The sequence below is a fragment of the Eptatretus burgeri genome, chromosome 9, assembly GCF_056783735.1.
Source record: "Eptatretus burgeri isolate ZD-2024b chromosome 9, Ebu_testis_v1, whole genome shotgun sequence".
In the NCBI taxonomy this organism is placed as follows: Eukaryota; Metazoa; Chordata; class Myxini; order Myxiniformes; family Myxinidae; genus Eptatretus; species Eptatretus burgeri.
Genome location: NC_140969.1, coordinates 30,609,286 through 30,633,299, shown reverse-complemented (window position 1 = coordinate 30,633,299; position 24,014 = coordinate 30,609,286). Strand labels below are relative to the sequence as shown.

At 42.8% G+C, this 24,014-nt stretch overlaps 1 protein-coding gene across 1 annotated transcript in view; it reads right to left on the bottom strand.

Moving 5' to 3' along the window:
* Positions 1-24,014, bottom strand: part of LOC147019826 (complement C3) — a 271,920-nt gene that overhangs the window by 125,263 nt on the left and 122,643 nt on the right. Inside the window, exons 22-23 of the mRNA XM_085894593.1 lie at positions 17,102-17,180; positions 1,661-1,794 (exon numbers count right to left, since the gene is read on the bottom strand). Of these exons, the coding sequence (XP_085750719.1) occupies positions 1,661-1,794; positions 17,102-17,180 (213 nt within the window). The remainder of the gene's footprint in view (positions 1-1,660; positions 1,795-17,101; positions 17,181-24,014) is intronic.

The window sequence follows — 24,014 nt, the reverse complement described above, 5'->3', positions numbered from 1 at the left end:
TGTCATCTCCATGAATGCTGAGTCGGCCCTAAATTACTTGATTTCGGTCCTATGCAACATCCAATCAAATTGAAAATGTGATTAGCGTATTCCTTGACCTGGAAAACATATGAAATGATATATTACAAGCCTTATTAGTCACATTAGAGAAGGAAAACATGGAAAAAGGTCAATTTTGGCCGCCATTTTGAATAAATTAAGGTTCCAGGGGTTAAATGTCATCGAAGGTAAAAAAAAAAATTTTGACTGGATTCGGATTCAGCATGGAAAACGGCCATAGAAAATGCTATGCACAAAATTTCAATCAAATTTACCCAACCCTACTTAAACTCTTTTAATATACAGGATGTATTGTGGAGTACCATAAATACAATAATAAATCAGGCATTGAAACTGCATTCACTCCATCATTCTCCTTGCACCACTGAATTATTCGCCAAGTCCTCTGAGATGAGACACATTGTGTAGCATTTGTGGAGTCACCATTGTGAACGAAGCCACGACTGCAGCGCACAATTCTTCAAGTGGTCTGTACTGGTTAGTTGACACTTTCTCCTTGATGAAACCCCACAAAGAGTTGGCTGGAGTCGTGAGAATTGAACTATGTGGTGGCTATGGTAGAGGAGCTAGTAATGATGGTCATCCACATACAATCCATCACCAAGGGAGCATTTCATCGACATAGTCCTGAACATGCAACTCAAAATATGCAGGTGCGCCATCTTGTTGAAACCAGACACTCGAAGCTATTCCCGCAGTCACAAGTTGTGGCACCAGCCAGTTTTTTATCATATGCTCACAAAATACGTCGTTTACCAGTCCATCAAAAATATTGACCAAACAAATGTCTGGAGGTCATTCCTGACTATATCATCACGTATGGAGGATGATGCTCCAATTTCAATGGAAAATCACATTTCATGCCAGTGACCTTCAATAGATGGCACATTCACCCGAAAATAACACTATTCTCTGAGACAGGGCAGTCGGGAAGGTGTAAAACAAAACATTGCATGATGCAAAGCACCAATCCATGTAAAGGTTGTGGATGGATTTGGACAAAATTTGGTGGATAGGTTGGGTGTGTGACAATGATGAATTGATAAAAATTTGCTGAAGATCCAGATCGGGATACTAGAAAATTTTAAGTGATTCTTCACCCTTGTTGAATATATGGCCAAAAACAATATAGAGCATGATATTTCAAAAAGTGGTGGACGAGTTATGACAAAACTAGGTGGATGAGTTAGATCGGTGATGAGAACAAGGCCAATTAGATTTTGGTTCAGGTCTGGATCCAGATCTGGCCTATCAATGGGATACAAACGTAAACTAATCAGCCTGGTGGAGGTATGTGCTCTACCGAGTGCTGTTCTCGTTTTGCCTGTGTTTGACATTTCATGCACACAAACACAAGCAAACAACCACTCTTTGACACTATAACAACTTGTGTCCGCCATGCTATCCTGCTTCCTACCGACTCCCGGATCAGTGAGTCAGTAATGCTGAATAACACGATGAGAAAGGGCGGAGCAGGAAGGTGGGAGGAAGGGAGGTGCGAGAAATTTAGCAGGGGGAATGCGACTTTCAGGCCACTCTGTAAATATATCTTGTGTGATCATGTGAGATGTAAAGAAGAAAACCGATGAATAATTCATACCATTACTCTCAAGTCCTTCTCCACAGCGTCGTGTACATCAGAGCCAAATACTCGAGCCAAGACAGAGACGGAAGAGTCACTTGAAGACAAAGGCACGACCATGAAAGAAAATGAGGTGGCAGAGTTTTTCTCCACTGCACACAAAAACAAAACATTTGCAGCAATTCCAGTTGAGGCCAGCATTGAAAACTGCAGTGACCACATTGAAATACAGAAATTCAGTGAGTTGAGCCAATCCAGATACGAAAATCTTGTGATTCATGTATATGGGCACTTATTATATGTTTGAATGTCTGCTTTGTCTGAAATGTAATAAATGTACAAGCTCCCTCATAAACCTTAGACCCCATAAAAAACAAGTTATGAGTAAATAAAAAAAAATGGTGTTTTGTCGCTCCACAATAAAAAAAACGAGTAATCTTGGGGAAGGTGGTGTAGTGTTTGGGGGATGGGAGAGTGGGATAAAACATTTCTTCCAAATTATTTTCAAAATTCCTATAGCATGCAATAAATGTAAATGATATAATGTAAAAATGTGTATTTGAGCTTGATACAACTTGGGATGATAGATTAAATTAGGGCAAACTGACATTGTGAGTAAAGAGTAAACAAGAAAAAGAGCAATCTGAGATTGCAAACCCTTGCCAGGACTTTTTTGTGTGGTGCTTTTGTACCGATGTGTTTTGTAATTAATAATAGACATAACTAGAACTATCACTTTATAACAGCTGGTGGCAGTGATGACTGGGGATGAAGACGTCCAGCTTTGATGCAGCCCCACTTTGAACGGAGACTTGACCCTGACCCATGACGTTTACTATTATTCAATTGAATTTAGAATGGGATTAAAATAAATTCAAATGACATCACATGGAAGACCAAATAGGTACAGTCCTGCATTGGAATAATCAGAAGGAACCTGAACAAGCAAAGATAAAAGATGGAGTCATGAGGAGGAAGTTGGATAGGATTTGGGTTTCAGATGTTACTCCAAGACCCTCAAACCAATCCTGGTGCAGCCAAGTGAGCCTTATTCAAAAATAAAAATAAAAAAAAAGAACCCAGATCATAAAAATGAAATAATTCTGACTGCCAGACCATGTGTCCGATCAGGTTGAAATTTGAATCCGATATTCCGTTTCAGTACGAGATCATTATTGCAAAGTTCCACTTCGATAGATGAAGCAATTCAAAAGAAATGATTTTTTAAAAAGATTTTTGCTTAGTCCAATATGGCTGCCAAACCATGTGACCTTTACCATCATATGTGTGAACGTTTTGTTGCTCTTGGATAGGCAGTCGTGTAAATCACTCAGATACGAGTTAATCAAATACGTGTAAAGCTTCATATCGATCTGTTCAGCCATTTCAGAGAAGATTTTTGAAGGTTATATATTGTTGTGAATTCGCGCCCGCCGACGTGCGATCGGCCGCTTGACTCGAATGGCAGCCGCCTCGCCCACCGGAACGGACAATTCAGTCATGACCCTCCGGATACTACCACCCGGAGCCAGTATAGGGTGGGGGTTTAACCTCACCACGATCCTGCCAATTGCCCACCCGCGCAGGATAGGGTTGCTCGCCAAATTCGACCTACCTAAGTACCTGCGCGAGTGGTCGACCGAGCAATCGTACCACGCCACAGGCCGACTCCGGACACGAACCGCTTAAGCGGTTCATTCCGTATTACAGGGATAACCGAGCAGAGTTATCGTCGGCCTTGACGGTTCCGATTAATTACCGGGCGTTTCAAACCCACTATCAATCCCTTACGTGATGCAAGATGGAGATTCAATAAAAGGAAAAGACGAAGCGAAACGGGAAAACAGTTCACACAATGCACTTATTTACACACACACAGACACAAAGCAAGCACGTATATACAGCCATACAGTCAAGATGCAACAAAAGCAAAGAAAGAGTTAAAACCGAATAAAAGGGAATTATTTACACACGGCAACACTTACACAGTTTCTACTTCACGGACTGGCGCCACCCACAGACATTTACACAAAACCCCAAAAGAAAAGGAAGTCGCGACTTCCCTGGGCGCGTCGTCCAGCCTTGGGGGACCGCAGCCTCGAGTCCCTCCTTTGTATCCTCCTGGCGTGGCGCATCGAGCTCGTCCCGCGCGTAGCTCGCGTCGTCCGCCCGACACCTCGGACGGGGTTTTTGGGGGAACGGACGGGGCTCGTTCGGCGCTACTTCCCGCGCTCGCGCACGGGGTCCCAGGGCTCGCGCGAGGATTGCAGAACAGGGCAGGAACAACGAGCTCGCGAAGAACCAGAAGGCTCAGTCCGAACTCAAACCAACTCCGAACCAACCAAAACTGAACTCCGAACCAACCCAACTAAATCCGAACCAACCCAACTGAAGACCAACTCGTTCGTCCCTTTTGTAGGAGCCGGCTCAGCCCTTCGCCCGCCCCGTTTTTGGCTCCACCTTCCTTCGAGAAGGTTCCCGAAAAGGGGCGTTCCCTCACCCCGACCGCCTCACGCTGTTCATCCACCAATCGGCGGCGAGCTGCCCTCCCCCCTTCATTCACACCAAGCGGGGGGAAAATGGTGGGAAAAACCCACAAGCATCATTGTTGGTTTGTTTTGTTCTTGTTCAAATTAATAATAGAGAAAACAAACGACTAACTGAAGGATCACAGCCCGAATGGATCACATAAATTCCCTCTATACAACAGATGTGGGCTAACTACACATGGACTTATCGAGATATCTCACCTGAGGACTCTTTATGGTGTAATGCGAATTTCCACAACCATAACAATATATCTTCTTCTTCTTTCGGCTGCTCCCGTTCGGGGTCGCCACAGCGGATCATCCGTATGATCCGCATAGTGATTTGGCACATGTTTTACGCCGGATGCCCTTCCTGACGCAACCCTGGTCGCCTCTTACGACACAGGGATATGGTACACCTATTTTAACCGGGGTATACACCGGCCCAGTATACTGGTACTCATTTCGCCGACCTCGAAAGGATGACAGGCTGAGTCAACCCCCTGGTGTATTAATTCAGTGGCCAAACGGGGTTTGAACTCAGGACCTTTTGGATCCCAAGCCGCTGCCCTAACCACTGCGCCAACACCAGGCTCCATATATATATATATATATGTATATATATATATATATATATATAACATAACAATATATATATATATATATATATATATATAATATTTTAAAAATGTGGCTGCCGAATCATGTGAGGGATGACGTCATCATTTTTTTTATTTCTGTGGACCAATTTATCCCAAGATGACCCTCAAAATTTTTCATACTGATCGGATGTAGCGTTCTATATATGTAATTATGACGTCATAACAAAGACACCTATGATGTTATTTTTTTAAATCACACTTATTCCCCATGAGGAGTACTTGCCATGTGCCAAGTTTAAATTTTTCCCCTGGTGTGGTTTCAGAAATACAGAGGTCAAAAGTTTTTCTGTTTTTCCAACATTCCTGCTTCACCCCGTGAACACTATAATGTCATCTATCTATAATTCCAGCAATGTGTGTGTGTCTGTGTGTGTGTGTGTGTGTGTGTGTGTGTGTGTGTGTGTGTGTGTGTGTGTGTGTGTGTGTGTGTGTGTGTGTGTGTGTGTGTGTGTGTGTGTGTGTGTGTGTGTGACCGCCGTTTCTCGACAACCACTGGTCCGATCTAATTGAAACTTGCCAGATATATAGGTGGGGACCTGAGGATGTGCCTTTTCAAGGTTTGATATTAATCGGACGAGTGCTTCCCAAGTTATGGCCATTTATTTACCAACCAATGACAGGAACCGTTGCTGCGGCCATTTTTTATCAACCAATGACAGGAAGCGTTGCTGCGTAGCCGCGGTCGATGGGGAAGGGAAACTCAGCCGTGTTCGCCATTACGGGATTTTTCTCTTCTCTCCTCTTCTCTCTCCTCTCCTCTCCTCTTCTCTTCTCTTCTCTTTGTGTTTTTCCTTGTGAAAAGGCAAAATACGTTGGCGCTAATTGAATAATTGGTTAAAACTAATGATTTATCAAAACGTTGACAGATCCAGCAGCCTCCGTATTCTTGCCCTGGACGAGGAAACAAAGAAGAAGCGCCGTTTCCTCAGCGATGTTGTTTATGAAGAGGTGCTAACGAGATAAAGGTGTGTACATGGAGACGATTTTTATTATTATTTATTTATTGAAGAAAAATTGTTCCAAAATTAATTTATCAAAAAAAGTGCACAACTTTTTTTTTTCCAATTGTCAAAACGCTGTGGCCTTTGGAAGTGTTAAGGAATTCAGCTCCACTCAGCATGCTTGCCAACGAAATACATCTCAATTTGGTGGTAAAAATGATTCAAAACGACGTGTTTCTTTACTCATTGCTCTGCAGTCTGCATTCAACCCCTTCATTTGTCATCTCATTGACCTTATTTCTTCTTCTTCTTCTTTCGGCTGCTCCCATTAGGGGTCGCCACAGCGGATCATCCGTATGATCCGCATAGTGATTTGGCACATGTTTTACGCCGGATGCCCTTCCTGACGCAACCCTGGTCGCCTCTTACGACACAGGGATATGGTACACCTATTTTAACCGGGGTATACACCGGCCCAGTATACTGGTACTCATTTTGCCGACCTCGGAAGGATGACAGGCTGAGTCAACCCCCTGGTGTATTAATTCAGTGGCCAAACGGGGTTTGAACTCAGGACCTTTTGGATCCCAAGCCGCTGCCCTAACCACTGCGCCAACACCAGGCTCCATATATATATATATATATATATATATATATATATATATATATATATATATATATATATATATATATATATATATATATATATAAATAACATAACAATATATATATATATATATATATATATAATATTTTAAAAATGTGGCTGCCGAATCATGTGAGGGATGACGTCATCATTTTTTTTATTTCTGTGGACCAATTTATCCCAAGATGACCCTCAACATTTTTCATACTGATCGGATGTAGCGTTCTATATATGTAATTATGACGTCATAACAAAGACACCTATGATGTTATTTTTTTTAAATCACACTTATTCCCCATGAGGAGTACTTGCCATGTGCCAAGTTTAAATTTTTCCCCTGGTGTGGTTTCAGAAATGCAGAGGTCAAAAGTTTTTCTGTTTTTCCAACATTCCTGCTTCACCCCGTGAACACTATAATGTCATCTATCTATAATTCCAGCAATGTGTGTGTGTCTGTGTGTGTGTGTGTGTGTGTGTGTGTGTGTGTGTGTGTGTGTGTGTGTGTGTGTGTGTGTGTGTGTGTGTGTGTGTGTGTGTGTGTGTGTGTGACCGCCGTTTCTCGACAACCACTGGTCCGATCTAATTGAAACTTGCCAGATATATAGGTGGGGACCTGAGGATGTGCCTTTTCAAGGTTTGATATTAATCGGACGAGTGCTTCCCAAGTTATGGCCATTTATTTACCAACCAATGACAGGAACCGCTGCTGCGGCCATTTTTTATCAACCAATGACAGGAAGCGTTGCTGCGTAGCCGCGGTCGATGGGGAAGGGAAACTCAGCCGTGTTCGCCATTATGGGATTTTTCTCTTCTCTCCTCTTCTCTCTCCTCTCCTCTCCTCTTCTCTTCTCTTTGTGTTTTTCCTTGTGAAAAGGCAAAATACGTTGGCGCTAATTGAATAATTGGTTAAAACTAATGATTTATCAAAACGTTGACAGATCCAGCAGCCTCCGTATTCTTGCCCTGGACGAGGAAACAAAGAAGAAGCGCCGTTTCCTCAGCGATGTTGTTTATGAAGAGGTGCTAACGAGATAAAGGTGTGTACATGGAGACGATTTTTATTATTATTTATTTATTGAAGAAAAATTGTTCCAAAATTAATTTATCAAAAAAAGTGCACAACTTTTTTTTTTCCAATTGTCAAAACGCTGTGGCCTTTGGAAGTGTTAAGGAATTCAGCTCCACTCAGCATGCTTGCCAACGAAATACATCTCAATTTGGTGGTAAAAATGATTCACAACGACGTGTTTCTTTACTCATTGCTCTGCAGTCTGCATTCAACCCCTTCATTTGTCATCTCATTGACCTTATTTCTTCTTCTTCTTCTTTCGGCTGCTCCCATTAGGGGTCGCCACAGCGGATCATCCGTATGATCCGCATAGTGATTTGGCACATGTTTTACGCCGGATGCCCTTCCTGACGCAACCCTGGTCGCCTCTTACGACACAGGGATATGGTATACCTATTTTAACCGGGGTATACACCAGCCCAGTACACTGGTACTCATGTCGCCGACCTCCGAAGGATGACAGGCTGAGTCAACCCCCTGGAGTATTAATTCAGTGGACCAACGGGGCTTGAACTCAGGACCTTTTGGATGCCAAGCCGCTGCCCTAACCACTGCGCCAACACCAGGCTATCATTGACCTTATTTCTCATTTCATCTCATTGACCTTATTTCATCTTTCTATAATTCCAGCAATGTGTGTGTCTGTGTCTGTGTGTGTGTCTGTGTGTGTGTGTGTCTGTGTGTGTGTCTGTGTGTGTGTCTGTGTGTGTGTCTGTGTGTGTGTCTGTGTGTGTGTCTGTGTGTGTGTCTGTGTGTGTGTCTGTGTGTGTGTCTGTGTCTGTGTCTGTGTCTGTGTGTGTGTCTGTGTGTGTGTCTGTGTCTGTGTCTGTGTCTGTGTCTGTGTCTGTGTCTGTGTCTGTGTCTGTGTCTGTGTCTGTGTCTGTGTCTGTGTCTGTGTCTGTGTCTGTGTCTGTGTCTGTGTCTGTGTGTGTCTGTGTCTGTGTGTGTCTGTGTCTGTGTGTGTCTGTGTGTGTCTGTGTCTGTGTGTGTCTGTGTCTGTGTGTGTCTGTGTCTGTGTCTGTGTCTGTGTGTGTCTGTGTCTGTGTGTGTCTGTGTCTGTGTCTGTGTGTGTCTGTGTGTGTCTGTGTCTGTGTGGTTCTGTGGCTGCGTGTGTCTGTCTCTGTGTGTGTCTGTGTCTGTGTGTGTCTGTGTCTGTGTGTGTCTGTGTCTGTGTGTGTCTGTGTCTGTGTGTGTCTGTGTCTGTGTGTGTCTGTGTCTGTGTGTGTCTGTGTGTGTCTGTGTCTGTGTCTGTGTGTGTCTGTGTCTGTGTGTGTCTGTGTCTGTGTGTGTCTGTGTCTGTGTGTGTCTGTGTCTGTGTGTGTCTGTGTCTGTGTGTGTCTGTGTCTGTGTGTGTCTGTGTCTGTGTGTGTCTGTGTCTGTGTGTGTCTGTGTCTGTGTGTGTCTGTGTGTGTGTCTGTGTGTCTGTGTGTCTGTGACCGCTGTTTCCTGACAACCACTGGTCCGATCTAATTGAAACTTGCCAGCTATATTGCTGGGGACCTGAGTATGTGCCTTTTCAAGATTTGATATTAATCGGACAAGTGATTTCCAAGTTATGGCCATTTATTTACCAACCAATGACAGGACACGTGCTGTGTAGGCGTGGCCGATGTGCCATTTAGTTACCAATCAGAGGACTCGTTGCTGCGTGGGCGTGGCTGCGTAGGCCGGTGCACGGCCGGCCGACGTTGACGTCACGTGCCATGCTGGTTACGATGGGGATCGATCAGTACCTTAGTTACCGTGGGGTAGGAGTACCAATGGTAAATGGCAGCAGATGTCATGGCAAGCAAAGACAGGGAGGTAAACTTGATTTTAATTAACTCTGTGTGTAAGTATCACAGCAGTTGTTACTTCAATGCAAGCGATAATTCGTAGAATGATGTGAACATTCCGTACGGGCACGCACTACTTTTGGATAGTGATGACTGACTGTATTCTAATAATTTCTCGATTTCTTATCCGCATTTATAGATAAACACAATGCCCCAATCCAGTCGTCGTTTATGAGAGCGAAGGAATGGCCTGTGTGGTTGTTTGAAAGTGTTGTTTTTTTTTTGCATGTACGGCCACGCACATATGGGCACGCGAGAGCGAAGGAACGGCCTGTGTGTTTGTTGTTTCTGGCAAGCGGTTTTAAAGTATATATATATATATATATATATATATATATATATATATATATATATATACATATATATATTTATTTTATTTTTTTAATTTTTTTTTGCACGTACAGCCACGCACGTACGGGCATGTGAAAGCGAAGGAAAGGCTTGTGTGGTTGTTGTTTCTTTCACGCGGTTTGAGTTTTTTGCGGGGGGGGGGGAGGGTTTGCACGTACGACCACGCATCTACGGGCATGTACTAGTAATTATAATTAAAACATTCTACATGAGTATTCACTCCTGTGGTGAAAATTCCATCTCAATCCGACAAGCGGTTGTGGAGAAAAACACGAAAGTTCTGTGCGGACAAACAAACAAACAAATGAAAATCACTCATAGAGTGACACTTGGCAAAACAACAAGGTTGAATGGCATTTGGTGGAGCGCATACCTCCGCAGGCTGAACAGTTTACATTTTGTATCTGACTGATGGTCTGGATCTGAACCAAACAAACTCATCCACCTAGTTTTGTCATCACTCTTCCACAACTCTGAGATATATATATATATATATATATATATATATATATATATATATATATATATATATATATATATATATATATATATATATATATATATATATATATATATATATATATATATATATATTACTCGTCACACTCCACAAGTTTCGATTCTCTGATCACATCACGTGCCTTCTGGTTGAATGGTTTGCACGAGTGGGAACAATCCTCTGGGTGGCAGATGGATGGTTGTTCTTTGTGGATTATGCAGTTTCATTGTGTGAGACATAATCCATGGCGATGCTCACAAAAAAACAGTCAGGAGGCACATCTGATGTTTAAACAATGAATGTGGTCATCATTGATTAGATATTTAATCAGTATGCCGTCCTAATGAAGCCCAAAATAACGAACAAGCCCCAAATCTGGATAGGCAGCTCCGTTTGTTGTTTAACTGATGTTAATCATGTAATCTTTGTCTGTTTGACAGAGTCACCAGGCTGAGGCCTCTGGGATGGAGGTGATGCTTTGGTGTAGGACTATGTCCAAGGGAGATTGGGGGAGTGCTCATCACATTCCACATGTTTCGATGTACATATATAATATATTGTTGTGGTTACCAAATTCGCAAACCACCATTCAGGTCCCTTAGGTGAGGTATCTCGGTAAGTACATGTGTAGTTAGGCCCAAACCCGTTGTCTCGTGGGAATACATGTCATTTATGCGTGCTGCGACTCTTCAGGATAGCCGTTTTCTTTTGCTATCTTTATTTTGGACCAACCGCCATGATTACCACCACAACCACAACATCAACCACCAACCACAACGCCGCTTCACCACAACCGCCACGACCTTCCCGTCACACCTCGCAACCGTCGCATCGCCACCGTTCTTGCCCCGCTGTGGGTACCGGTGTTGGACTCGTGCAGGGCGCGCGCCGAACAGCGTGTACAAAATCACGGATTTTGTGCTTCAAAAACGGATCAAAAACGACACACGCCCACTTTTTGCCGTCCAATCGGTGAGCGAGGGGCGAATTGGCCCCGCCCCCAGGGCGATCGATATTTGCAAATTTATGGATCAAAAAGCCTTCACGCCCACTTTTTCTCGGGCCAATGGGGAGCGAGGTGAAAGGTCGAAGGGAGGGGGTCAAAGATGAGAGGGCGAAGCTACGGGGCTGATAAAAGGACCGTGTTCGTCAGTCCAAAGAGTCCAGGGAGTCGAGAGTCCAGAGGCGGAGAGTAGGAGAGTAGGAGAGTCGGAAACAGAGAGTCAAGACTTCGCGGGCGGTGGAGTTGGCAGGAAGGAGCTGATAGTCGTGTGCGTTGGAGTCGGAACGGAGGGGACGGAGCTGTGGAAAGGCAGCGACACCAGACGAGGGGGTGCTCGCGTCGGGAGCTGCACCCCAGGGAGGCCGACAGCGCGACCTGGCCGAGGTGGAGACGCTCGTCGCGGGATAATAAAAATCCTCTATACCCCGAGCATCAGCAACCCCCTCCTGTTTCCCCCCGTGCTGAGATAGTGCGACCAAGGGGGCCCCTTTCCCACCCCCTACCAGACACTGTCCGCGAGGCCCGCGGAGTTGAGGCGCCATCGCCGCTCCGCGTCTCATCACCAGACGGGTAGGCGCGACCCGGTCTCGGCCTCAGGCCCGCCTCATCCTTGAGGGTATTCTTTTCCTTGGTTTTGGGTATGTGTTGTCGGCGCCGTCTGTGAAGTAGAATTGTATAAGTGTTGCCGTGTGCTCGGTAGTCGGTATTAGCTCTGCATTGTGTTTTCGCTTTTACATTTGCTTTTTGTGTAAATTACATTGTGTCTTTTCTGTGTGCATTTGGTGGAATTGTATATGTGTGCTCCCGTGTGCTGCGAATAAATGTGCTTTGTGTTGAACTGTTTCCCGCTTCGCTTCGTCTTTTCCTCTATTGAATCCCCATCTTGCTTCACGTAAAGGGTTGGTAGTGGGCTGAATACGCCCGATAATTAATCGAACCGTCGAGGTCGACGATAACACCGCTCGGTTATTCTGATAGTACGGAACGGGTCGCTTAAGTGGCCCGTGTCCGAAGTCGACCTGCGGCGAGGTGCGATTGCCCGGTCTACCCTCCGCGTGGGTACTTAGGTAGGTCGAATTTGGCGAGCAACCCTATCCCACGCGGGGGCTGATTGGCTCGATCGCGGTGAGACCGAAAGGTCCACCCGTGACTGGTTCCCGGCGTTAGTCCGAGAGGGTCACGACTGGATTGTCCGTCCGGTGGGCGACGTGCCGCGATTCGAGTTACGTGGCCGTCAGCACGCCGGCGGGCGCGAATACCGCAACAATATATATATATATATATATATATATATATATATATATATATATATATATATATATATATATATATATATATATATATATATATACAGTAAGTCCTCGCTAACCGGAAGTTCGCATATCGTAGTTTCGATTATTCGTAATTTAGTTTTAATGACCAATTTTTCAATTATCGCAAACATTTTATGCCTATCGTAATGTCATTGCAAGGAAAAACGCAAAAAAAAGTTTCAAACACTGCAAAAAACAACAATCACACAGGATGCGCATAAACACACTTTCACTTGACTGCGCATGTACTGTATGCTGTACTGTACGTATTCTCTTCACGCTCGCCTGCATACCTTCCAGTATGAATCCCAAGCGACCCGCGAGTCTTTAGCCGAGCACACCTCGTTTCAAGAGACAACGAAAGGCTGTCACATTGAAGGTGAAATTGGATATAATTAAAAGACATGAACGAGGTGAAGGGACAACGGAAATCGGCCGCACGCATGCAATCGCTGCATCGACTGTACATTCGATCATTCAAAGTTCGGCAAAGATAAAGAAAATATCACAGATTGCGACCAGTTCGAGTGCAACGACACTAACGAGAATGAGAGATGGTGCCATGCACAACATGGAGCGTTTATTATGTGTGTGGATAGAAGATCAAACTAAACGTCACATGCCTTTATCTCTTGCTGTGATGCAAGAAAAAGCGCGTAGTTTGTTAGGGCATTGACCCACGATTACGTGATCAATTACTTCTCCAATCATGTTGAGAAGTATCTCCAAGGAGAACAACATTGACAACAAATCTTTGCTGCTTGTAGACAATGCTCCTGCCCATCCTCAGCAAATGGAAGACTGGTGTGAAAGCGTGCAGGTAGTATTTTTACCACCAAATACTACCTCACTTTTACAGCCAATGGATCAGGGAGTTATTGCTGCTTTTAAAGCCTATTATGTTAAGCATACCATGCTGCAGCTTATCAAAAAAACTGATGAGGACAAGCTATCAATTAAGGAGTTTTGGCGAACATACAACATAAAAATGGCTTTGGAAAACATGAAGGATTCATGGGCGGAGGTGAGTGCCTCCACAATGAACGCTGTGTGAAAGAAAGTGTGGCCTGAGTGTGTCCACAATTTCATGGGGTTTGCTGATGTTCCGTTGATTACAAGTCAAATTGTAGACCTGGCGCAGGAGGCTGGTTTTGAAGAGGTTGACGAAGAGGACATGGATGACTTACTGGAGTCTCATGCAGAACCCTTAAGCAATGAAGATCTTATGGAGTTGGAACAGCAGTGGGCTCTTGAGGAAGAAGATGCTGTGACACCTTCATCCGAGCATCTCACCATGAAAAACCTCAGCCAAATCCTCAGCTCGTTTGAAAGTGCCATAGAATTTGTTATCGAGCAAGATCCAAATCTTGAAAGGAGCACTGATTTTAGCTGTGTTGTTAATGATGCCCTTTGTTGCTACAAGGAACTTTATGCAGCAAAGAAAAAGAAAGCCATCCAGCCCACTCTCCATGCATTTTTCAAGCCAAAAGATGCAGCACCAACTCCATCCACCATCCAGGATGCTCCTTCAACCAGCTGCCAAGAGACCGTTCCCGCTGGTGAAGAAAGTGACAGCACAGTGTCAAGTGAAGAGGGGGACGATTCTGCCACTCCGCAAGTGTGACTTGTCCACCGCAATCAACTCCTTTCCTCCAGCCTCGGGGTGAGTCGCCACGACTCAAGGAGTGTGTTTTGTTTATTTGTGTTTATGTCCAAAAAATTCCGAGCCAAAAACACATCCTCCCTTTAACACATTGGTTTCTATGGGAAAATATGTTTTGTTTAACACAGTTTCGCTTATCATAAGGTTTTCCAGGAACGCAACCCTTGCGAAAAGCGAGGACTTACTGTGTGTGTGTGTATATATATATATATATATATATATATATATATATATATATATATATATATATATATATATATATATATATATATATATATATATATATATATATATATATATATATATATATATATATATATATATATACATACATACATACATACATACATACAGTGGGGAGAACAAGTATTTGATACACTGCCGATTTTGCAGGTTTTCCCACTTACAAAGCACGTAGCGGTCTGTATTTTTTATCATCGGTACACTTCAACTGTGAAAGACGGAATCTTAAACAAAAATCCTGAAAATCACATTGTATGATTTTTAAAAAATTAATTTGTATTTTATTGCATGAAATAAGTATTTGATCACCTACCAACCAGTAAGAATTCCGGCTCTCACAGACCTATTCGTTTTGTCTTTAAGAAGCCCTCCCATTCTCCACTCATTACCTGTATTAACTGCACCTGTTTGAACTCGTTATCTGCATAAAAGACAGCTGTCCACACTCAATCAATCAGACTCCAACCTCTCCACAATGGACAAGACCAGAGAGCTGTCTAAGGACATCAGGGACAAAATTGTAGACTTGCACAAGGCTGGGATGGGCTACAGGACAATAGGCAAGCAGCTTGGTGAGAAGGCAACAACTGTTGGCACAATTATTAGAAAATGGAAGAAGTTCAAGATAACAGTCAATCTCCCTCGGTCTGGGGCTCCATGCAAGATCTCACCTCGTGGAGCCTCAATGATCATGAGAAAGGTGAGGGATCAGCCCAGAACTACACGGCAGGACCTGGTCAATGACCTGAAGAGAGCAGGGACCACAGTATCAAAGAAAACCAGAAGTAACACACTACGCCGTCATGGATTAAAATCCTGTAGCGCACGCAAGGTCCCTCTGCTCAAGCCAGCACATGTCCAGGCCCGTCTGAAGTTTGCCAATGACCATCTGGATGATCCAGAGCAGGAATGGGAGAAGGTCATGTGGTCTGATGAGACCAAAATAGAGCTTTTTGGTTTAAACTCCACTCGCCGTGTTTGGAGGAAGAAGAAGGATGAGTACAACCCCAAGAACACCATCCCAACCGTGAAGCATGGAGGTGGAAACATCATTCTTTGGGGATGCTTTTCTGCAAAGGGGACAAGACGACTGCACCGTATTGAGGAGAGGATGGATGGGGCCATGTATCGCGAGATTTTGGCCAACAACCTCCTTCCCTCAAGAAGAGCATTGAAGATGGGGCGTGACTGGGTCTTCCAGCATGACAACGACCTGAAACACACAGCCAGGGCAACTAAGGAGTGGCTCCGTAAGAAGCATCTCAAGGTCCTGGAGTGGCCTAGCCAGTCTTCAGACCTGAACCCATTAGAAAATCTTTGGAGGGAGCTGAAAGTCTGTGTTGCCCAGCGACAGCCCCGAAACCTGAAGGATCTGGAGAAGATCAGTATGGAGGACTGGGCCAAAATCCCTGCTCTAGTCTGTGCAAACCTGGTTAAGAACTATAGGAAACGTCTGATCTCTGTAATTGCAAACAAAGGTTTCTGTACCAAATATTAAGTTCTGTTTTTCTGATGTATAAAATACTTATTTCATACAATAAAATGCAAATTAATTATTTTAAAATCATACAATGTGATTTTCAGGATTTTTGTTTTCGATTCCGTCTTTCACAGTTGAAGTGTACCTATGATAAAAATTACAGACCTCTCGGTGCTTTGTAAGTGGGAAAACCTGCAAAATCGGCAGTGTATCAAATACTTGTTCTCCCCACTGTATATATATATATATATATATATATATATATATATATATATATATATATATATATATATATATATATATATATATATATATATATATATATATATATATATATATATATATATATATATATATATATATATATATATATGGGATCCAAAAGGTCCTGAGTTCAAGCCCCGTTGGGCCACTGAATTAATACACCAGGGGGTTGACTCAGCCTGTCATCCTTCCGAGGTCGGCAAAATGAGTACCAGTATACTGGACCGGTGTATACCCCGGTTGAAATAGGTGTACTATATCCCTGTGTCGTAAGAGGCGACCAGGGTTGCGTCAGGAAGGGCATCCGGCGTAAAACATGTGCCAAATCACTATGCGGATCATATGGATGATCCGCTGTGGCGACCCCTAACGGGAACAGCCGAAAGAAGAAGAAGAAGAAGAATATATATATATATATATATAGCTTTTGCCCTTATCAATTAAAGAAATCAGGCCTGTGTTGACCTTTTGACCTGAAAAATAATTGATGGTTGAATTAATTGACCTGATATGCAAATTCTGTTCAAATTTCAAGTCAATCAGATGAAAATTGTGGATTTTAGAAATTTCAAAAAGTGGTTGACCTTTGGCCTATGATGACCTTTAGACCAAATCACCTTAAAAGTAAATAAGATTCTGTCAGACCACCAACTCCATCATTTGATGAAGTTTCGTGAAGATTGGTTTAAAATTGTGACCTGTAAGCAATTAAAGGTGAGCGGAGAGAGAAACAAACAAATGGGACTGATCAACATACTTGTGGAGAAAAAAAAAACATTGCCAAGTAACAAACAGCCAGACAAACAGACAAACGGACCAAACTACAATGCCCTCTCCTCTGGCGAGGGTAATTACATGGAGCATGAGGTTACACAAAAGTGTTTTTCAAACGTTAACCTCAAAGACAGCCCAATTGTCGACCAGCATCTTTGTTACTGGAGCTTTGCTGCAATATTGCTCACCTGCGAAACGAGACTTTAGAGGCTCATTTTGTTCTGCATCAGTGCAAATGCCATCTCCACATTTCACCTGAATCTCACCCTGGAATTAGAGTGGTACCAGAAAAGAAAACAGTCAGCAACTGATGGTGTGCTCATAACAACTTTTACAAAGTGTGTTGCAAAATGTCCCATAGATAAATCCAGTGCTTGGTTTAACACATTGTTTGAAATATCCGTTTGAGTTGAGCATTCTCATTGCATGCCAGAAAACGCATAAACTCTGAAAACTGCAAGATGCCAGAAAAAGTCGAAAAAGTTAATGTGGTTTAAACAACAATTGGCGACTGTGGTCACAACCGAAAACCCAGTAGCGGGCCAACGAGGAAAAGCGCATTTAAAACACTCTTAAAAGGCTGAGTAGTTTTCAACATTATGAACCTTTGTCAGAACCAGCGTGGTTGGGAAACACATTTACTGGGCTATAAAAAAATTAAAAGATCAACTCGACACCTCTTATCCATGTCAACCTCCGCCATGGTTATATCAGAACAAACTGATGCGTTACACAATCAATTATTGTTTAACCTCAATATGGGGCCGTTCAAAAACTACGTCACTATTTTTAGATCCTCGTGGAGGATCTCCAAGTCTTACTCACGTTGTTGTTCTTCATCTTCTTCTTGTGGACTTTTTTGTTTCACAGCCTACAGTTTTCATCGAAACTTCCTGAAACTTGGCACATATATGTAAAAATACCCCGCGCAGACTTGTAACCATCTCCGATTTTGAAAATTCCTCCTAGAAAAAAAGTTATGACGTCAAAATATCTCCGCTAATGGAAATCGCCTCTACCATTATCTCCGAAACTAGGCAAGTTGTTTGAATTTTGTTTGCGGGAATCAAGCCAGGCATTAGCACAAATAATTTATCGCAAACCTGATACATCACAATGACATCATATTCGTTTTTATGACGTCATCATTAAGAGGACGAGGATCTTAGCTCATTTGAGTTGTTTTTTTAAGTAAATTACATAACGTGATGCTTAATTACGTCAGATAACGCTTGAATGGTGTGCCTTCTGACGTACCGTGCGTTCTGATGGGCTTGATTAAAGTTACTATTATTCGACAAATAATTACATTTTTGGGGGTCTCTTTTCATGATTAACACTAGACCCAAACAAAGCCAATGGAAATCTGATGCAACAAACCCAGACAGTGCATAATCAGCAGAGACCTACAGGCCTAATGTGTTCGGCCCACCAAAAAAGCAAGATGGCGGCCACATCATTTCGTCTGGTTGCGATGGTGGGTGGAGTCAAGCGACCAATGTGGGTGTGGTCCGACAGCTGTCTGACTAATGGGTGCACACTTCAAAAATCGACTTCCAATAAGAACCCCAGCGGCAATAACAACAACAAGAAACATAAGAAGAAGGAGAAGGAGAAGGAGGAGGAGGAGCTCTTGTTGACCTGCCACATGTTTCAAGCATAAAAAATACAGATCGCATTTGCAAGTGGTTTATTTGTTTTTTTTAAGAGTTGAGAAAGAGAATGGGAGAAGAGAAGTGTATCTCATATTAAAAAAAAATTGTGTTGTGCATGTTGACTTTCACAGGAATAATTGTTTAAAACCTGGTTTCCATCATACAAAAACATGTTTCTAAGAGATATTAAATGGTTATGCAGCACGACAGAGTGTTCATCATGTTTTCTTTAAGCTTGGATTTAGAAATGTTTATTCATTTTGAAAGTTTTTATGCGTCGCCCTTGCAGTAGGAATCTTCTCTGTCCAATAATTATCTTTTGTCCCATCTCCCTTGAAAACCATTGAGTTATACTGATGCGTTGGGCAGCAAGTATTAACCTGTTTATGGAACGAGTGGCTGCAACTGGTGCCGAGTGGAAATGCCCAAGGTCATGTCAGCTCTCCTGAATCGAGGTGTATTAAAACACATCGACTCAAGAGTACTTCTGGATTTCTTGCTGTGTGAATGTTCAACTTTACAGATGAATTGTATGTACCAGGTGAGCATAGTAACTTTACTGGTGCAAGTGATGCAAGTTAAATTGCATTCCATCTGGCTTGGATTGATGATATAACTATTAGACCAATCCTTCAAAAAAGCTCATGAAGACAAAAATTACACGATGTACACGTCAAACAAAGATACCTGACAAATCTCACACTCTTACTCTGTCTCTCCAAAAGGAATGACTGGTGAACCCTTCCATCTACTTTCTTAACAATCCTCTTGAGGAAGTTCAGTCATTCAAACTCCTGGGTTTCACGATCAGCCATGATCTTTCTTGGGTAAGCCACATTTCTAAGTTGGTCTCCAAAGCCAGTCATGGATTGGGCATCCTCCGTCATGAAAAGTTTTTCCTTGGCATATCTAATCTTTTGTCCACATACAAGGCCTTCATCCACAGCCTGATGGAGTGCTGCTCTCCCCTCTGGGCTGACATCCCTGGATCACATCTTGCTCAGCTTGTCGCTGTGGAAACCAAGGCCTTAAAGATCATTGGAATCCCCTGCGATGAAGTTGGGTCTCTAACCCTATCACTTTCACATCACAGAGAGGTCAGTATTTTCTCTGTCTTATGGCGGTTCACAAGTTGTCGTGTTGACGAAGTTCTGCAAGGCACGCACGGACGGACAACCCCGACAAACATAATGTCTTCAACTGAAGAGGCAGAAAAAGTGTAAAGCGTGATAGTGAGAATATCAAAGGACCCATAGAATGGCTGGTGAACATAAATTTTTTTGGATAAAAAACCAAATTTGGTTGATTAAATTAGTGGTCAAACTGGTTGGTTGTTGGCTGTGCGAACAGGTGCAGTCTGGGTGCAACTGCATTTGTTGCAGGCTGCTGGAGACTGTGTACAATGGCAGCTTAGGGAAGCTGCATGAGATGCCGTATAGATGTACAGGTCGCCGATTGGGTGGAACAAGGGCTGTTCTGATCTCCTTGGCCCTGTAAATCCATGCTCGGCCATGGTACACTCTTCAGGGTCTTTTGACCTCCAGCTCCAAAAGCATGCACTGAATACTGTGAGACTGAACCTGACTCTGTTGACTTCTCCACTCTTCTGCAATCAAGGTCTCAAGCCAAGAAGAGAATGAAAATTAAAGTTGTTCTCTGCTCTAATTTCTCTCCTTTGTGTGTGTATTCTTTATGTTGAAGACAATTGCCAGCTTAGAAACGGAGTCAGAATTTAAACTTTGTTGCATTATTGTTTCACTATCAGTCATGTGAGGCGAGGATGAACAGTTCACTAAGGGACGTGCTCAAATTGAATAATTTCCTTCTGATTATTTTTGCATTGAATTGGAACTGTCAATCTTACCTGAATGACAGTTCAATTTGTGAAGTGAAGAGTTAAGAGGCAGAATTGTAGAAGTCCTTCGAGATTATGGAACATCTCCAAAAACGTCATTTATTATTCTTCACGAAATTACTGGAGTATCAGTCTGTTCACACGTCATTTTCTCAAGACAGGTGATAGATAATTAATCAAACAAGATTACACTTTTCTTGAACATGTCTTGTAGAGTAATGAGGATGGCATTTTTTGGATGGCAGCAAGAACAAGCATCATCAAAATATGGTCTGGTGGCATGATCGCTCATTTTCCTTTTTAGTGGAGTACACAAGCTGGCCACGTGCCTAGAATTGTTCAAATTGTGATAAAAGCACCAAATTTGTTGGAGTTGTACTTTTGGCCATACCTTTTCATTTTAGCTCCAAAGCCCTGATGAAATATCATCTTGAAAGCTGGAGTACTTGGTTCACCTTTTCACCTTCACTGTCAATACCGACTTAATAAATAGGCTAATAATGAGCAAACAAAAGCAAATAAACCCTTGCAAACTATATTTTGAGAAAAGGCAAGGATGAGTGACTACGATAACAGCAACGGGAAAATTGTGGGGGTCACATGAGCTCATTAGATATTCAAAATGGCCACCATTGACAGGGAACAACCAAAATGTGTTCACTTGGACCTCCATAAACAGGTCTTTCTTGGCTAAATCCTTACTATAATTCACGGACTGGTGTGTGTGTGTGTGTGTGTGTGTGTGTGTGTGTGTGTGTGTGTGTGTGTGCGTGTGCGTGTGCGTGTGCGTGTGCGTGTGCGTGTGCGTGTGCGTGTGTTTGGCGGGCTATTCCTCCTGCAATTGTGGGCCGATTACATCCAGGCTTGCTTCAAAGGATCAGCATGACTCCAATTAATGTACAGGGATGTTATTATCTTTGCAGGTGGTCTTGGGGGGGGGGGCAGGAGGATTGAGGGGGAGGCACAAATTATCTATGTAAATGTGTATCATGTAGCACCACCTCCAGGTGGGGGAGGGTATTATGTGTCTCCACCATTTATAGAACAGTATTTCTTTCACAGTGTTGTCCAATGCAGTGAGGTGTTTTGAATTATAAGCAGTAGGTATATTTTTGCTTCATGCACGTAACCCAGGTTGGTTTTTTGCAGACAGAACTGTCAGTTGTCTATACACCACCAAATAAAGGTATGTGTCAGAAGACCATGTTGCATGCTTGGAACAAGACAAGATCATGGACACTCTGCTATTATCAAAAAATTGACTGTGGAATAATAAAGAGGAGGCAAAAATCTACTCCGAAGCCAAATTATAGTTTCTTATTGCTAATGATAATGAAATTAGGGCATAAATTTAGAAAAAGATTCCGAAGCCAGTTTTTTGGAAAAAATTGGTGTCTCAGTCACAACAGTCCTACGATCACTCAAGTCAAAATTATAAAGTCGTACATCACATTATTCTAAAGAAACTAAAGATTTCCTTGCAAAAATTGTTATCCAGCAATATAAATATTATGATTTGATTTCAGCTGACCTCATTGAATATTCAAAATGGCGGAAATTTCATGATAAAATATGGATTATGAATTTCATGACCAAAGTGACAACACCTGATGTCGATTCCTGACAAGATCACGATCACATGGTTTTACGATATTGACATGCTCAGCTTGTGCTGGTTTTTAACCAGGCTCCCTTTTCTGCTTTTCACATACAGCTTCAAGCCAATGTAATTTGCAAGAGGTGTTTTTTCTGTCAGCAATGTAGAACACGGTGTTTGAATGGGACGACCTATGTTTTACACTGTCGTCGATTAGTAGCTGACATATCGCATATGCTGCATTGTTTCTCCCACCTTTTATATTTGCCTGTTCTTCAACGGTTGGTCCTTCCAGGATCATTATGACCAGTGTTGGTAGGTTGCTTGACATTGATTCCTTCTGGTAATACATGGAGAAGGAACCAAATTAATTCTCCTGTTTCTGCATCATATTTTTTCGGACTATGTTTACTGCTTTGGCCAGGACCATGGCATCTCAGTCATCCCTATGATCACAAACATACTTCAAAGCTTCTCCAATAACTTTGTCATAAACGAAAGGCACTTACTTCCCTTCCCTGAGGAACTTCTTTCAAATTAGGGACCAATTGGAACAGTTTGACTTTGAGCCTGATTGAGTTTGCTTTTGACAATGATTCTGAATCGGAACTCATCTGTTGGAGTCCAGCATCATACATTTTGGCTAAATTAGACAGTTTAATCATGAGGGCTTGCATTTCTTCTGACTGTCGTTGATATATGCCACCAACTCTGCGAAGGCCACAGCCTCAGCAGATACTTCACTGGAAGAAGAAGAACCACTCTTCACCTTGCTGTCAGCATTATGTGCTTGGTTGCATGCATCAACCAGACAATTTATATGATACTATGCATAGTGCATGCACATCTAACATTGCTAACTTTGCCATGAGCTTGGAATCACGGAGTTTTGATGCACATTCTTTAACATGAGCATCAATGTTGTCTGTTCTTGTTTTATGCATGAAACCTCCCGGTTGATCACAAAAGTAGTGCTATGGTGGCTGATAATTTACTTTGGTAGAAATATCAAAGCTGTGTCTTGTTTTCTTTGGGCTGGGTTTATATAATGCGTTTCGAGAGAATTTTTTTTTTTTTGCCTTTTGAAGCTTGTCTCGAGAAAATTTTCGGCATCAAAGCTTATGGTAAACGGCTTTGTGAGTCTTGAGGGTATTAGCAATGCCATCGCCACGAACCACTGGCTCAGGGTGACAGAGCACGAACGACTCACTCAGGGTGACAGAGCACGAACGACTCACTCAGGGCGACAGAGCACGAACGACTCACTCAGAGCGATGGAGCATGAACCACTCACTCAGGGTAACGGTGCATGAACCATTCTCTCAGGGTAAAGGTGCATGAACCATTCTCTCAGGGTGACGGTGCATGAACCATTCTCTCAGGGTGACGGTGCACGAACCACTCGCCCTGAATGATGTGGTGTGGCACGTCAAAAGTGTCCACAGTGAGTGAACGCTTCACTCAGAATGACGTAGTGTGGTACCGCTATCGACAATGGGCGCTCGGCAAATGGCTTAATCACTCCAATTCAATGGTTGATAAGGAACGGTTGGCCAGGCTGTCGCTGCATTCCATAAAGGATCCCTTTAACTTTAATGCCGGTCTTCACCGTGTACACAGCAGTTATTGAAATAAAATGAATCTATAAATCCGCCATTTTGACTGCTCGCCTGTGCACATCACGTGGTCCATCAGTTCAGTGCCCGCACAAACGTTATGATGTTTTTTTTTTTTTAAACGTCCGTTTTTACCAAATTCACTTTGATTCCCCGCAATGCACCTCACAAAACGTCTGAAAATATAGACACAGATATGGCAGACGCTATGGATAAGCAGTCCCTCTGGGGGACAGGGCACGAGGAGCTGAAGCAGTGAATGCAATAAATCATATAGCTCAATGAAGCTGGTTAATTTTGGCAAGTTCCGAAATTTTTTGTTCACTCAATATAATTCTTCAAACAGTAGGAAAAGATAAGTTTAATGCTTTGGAAATT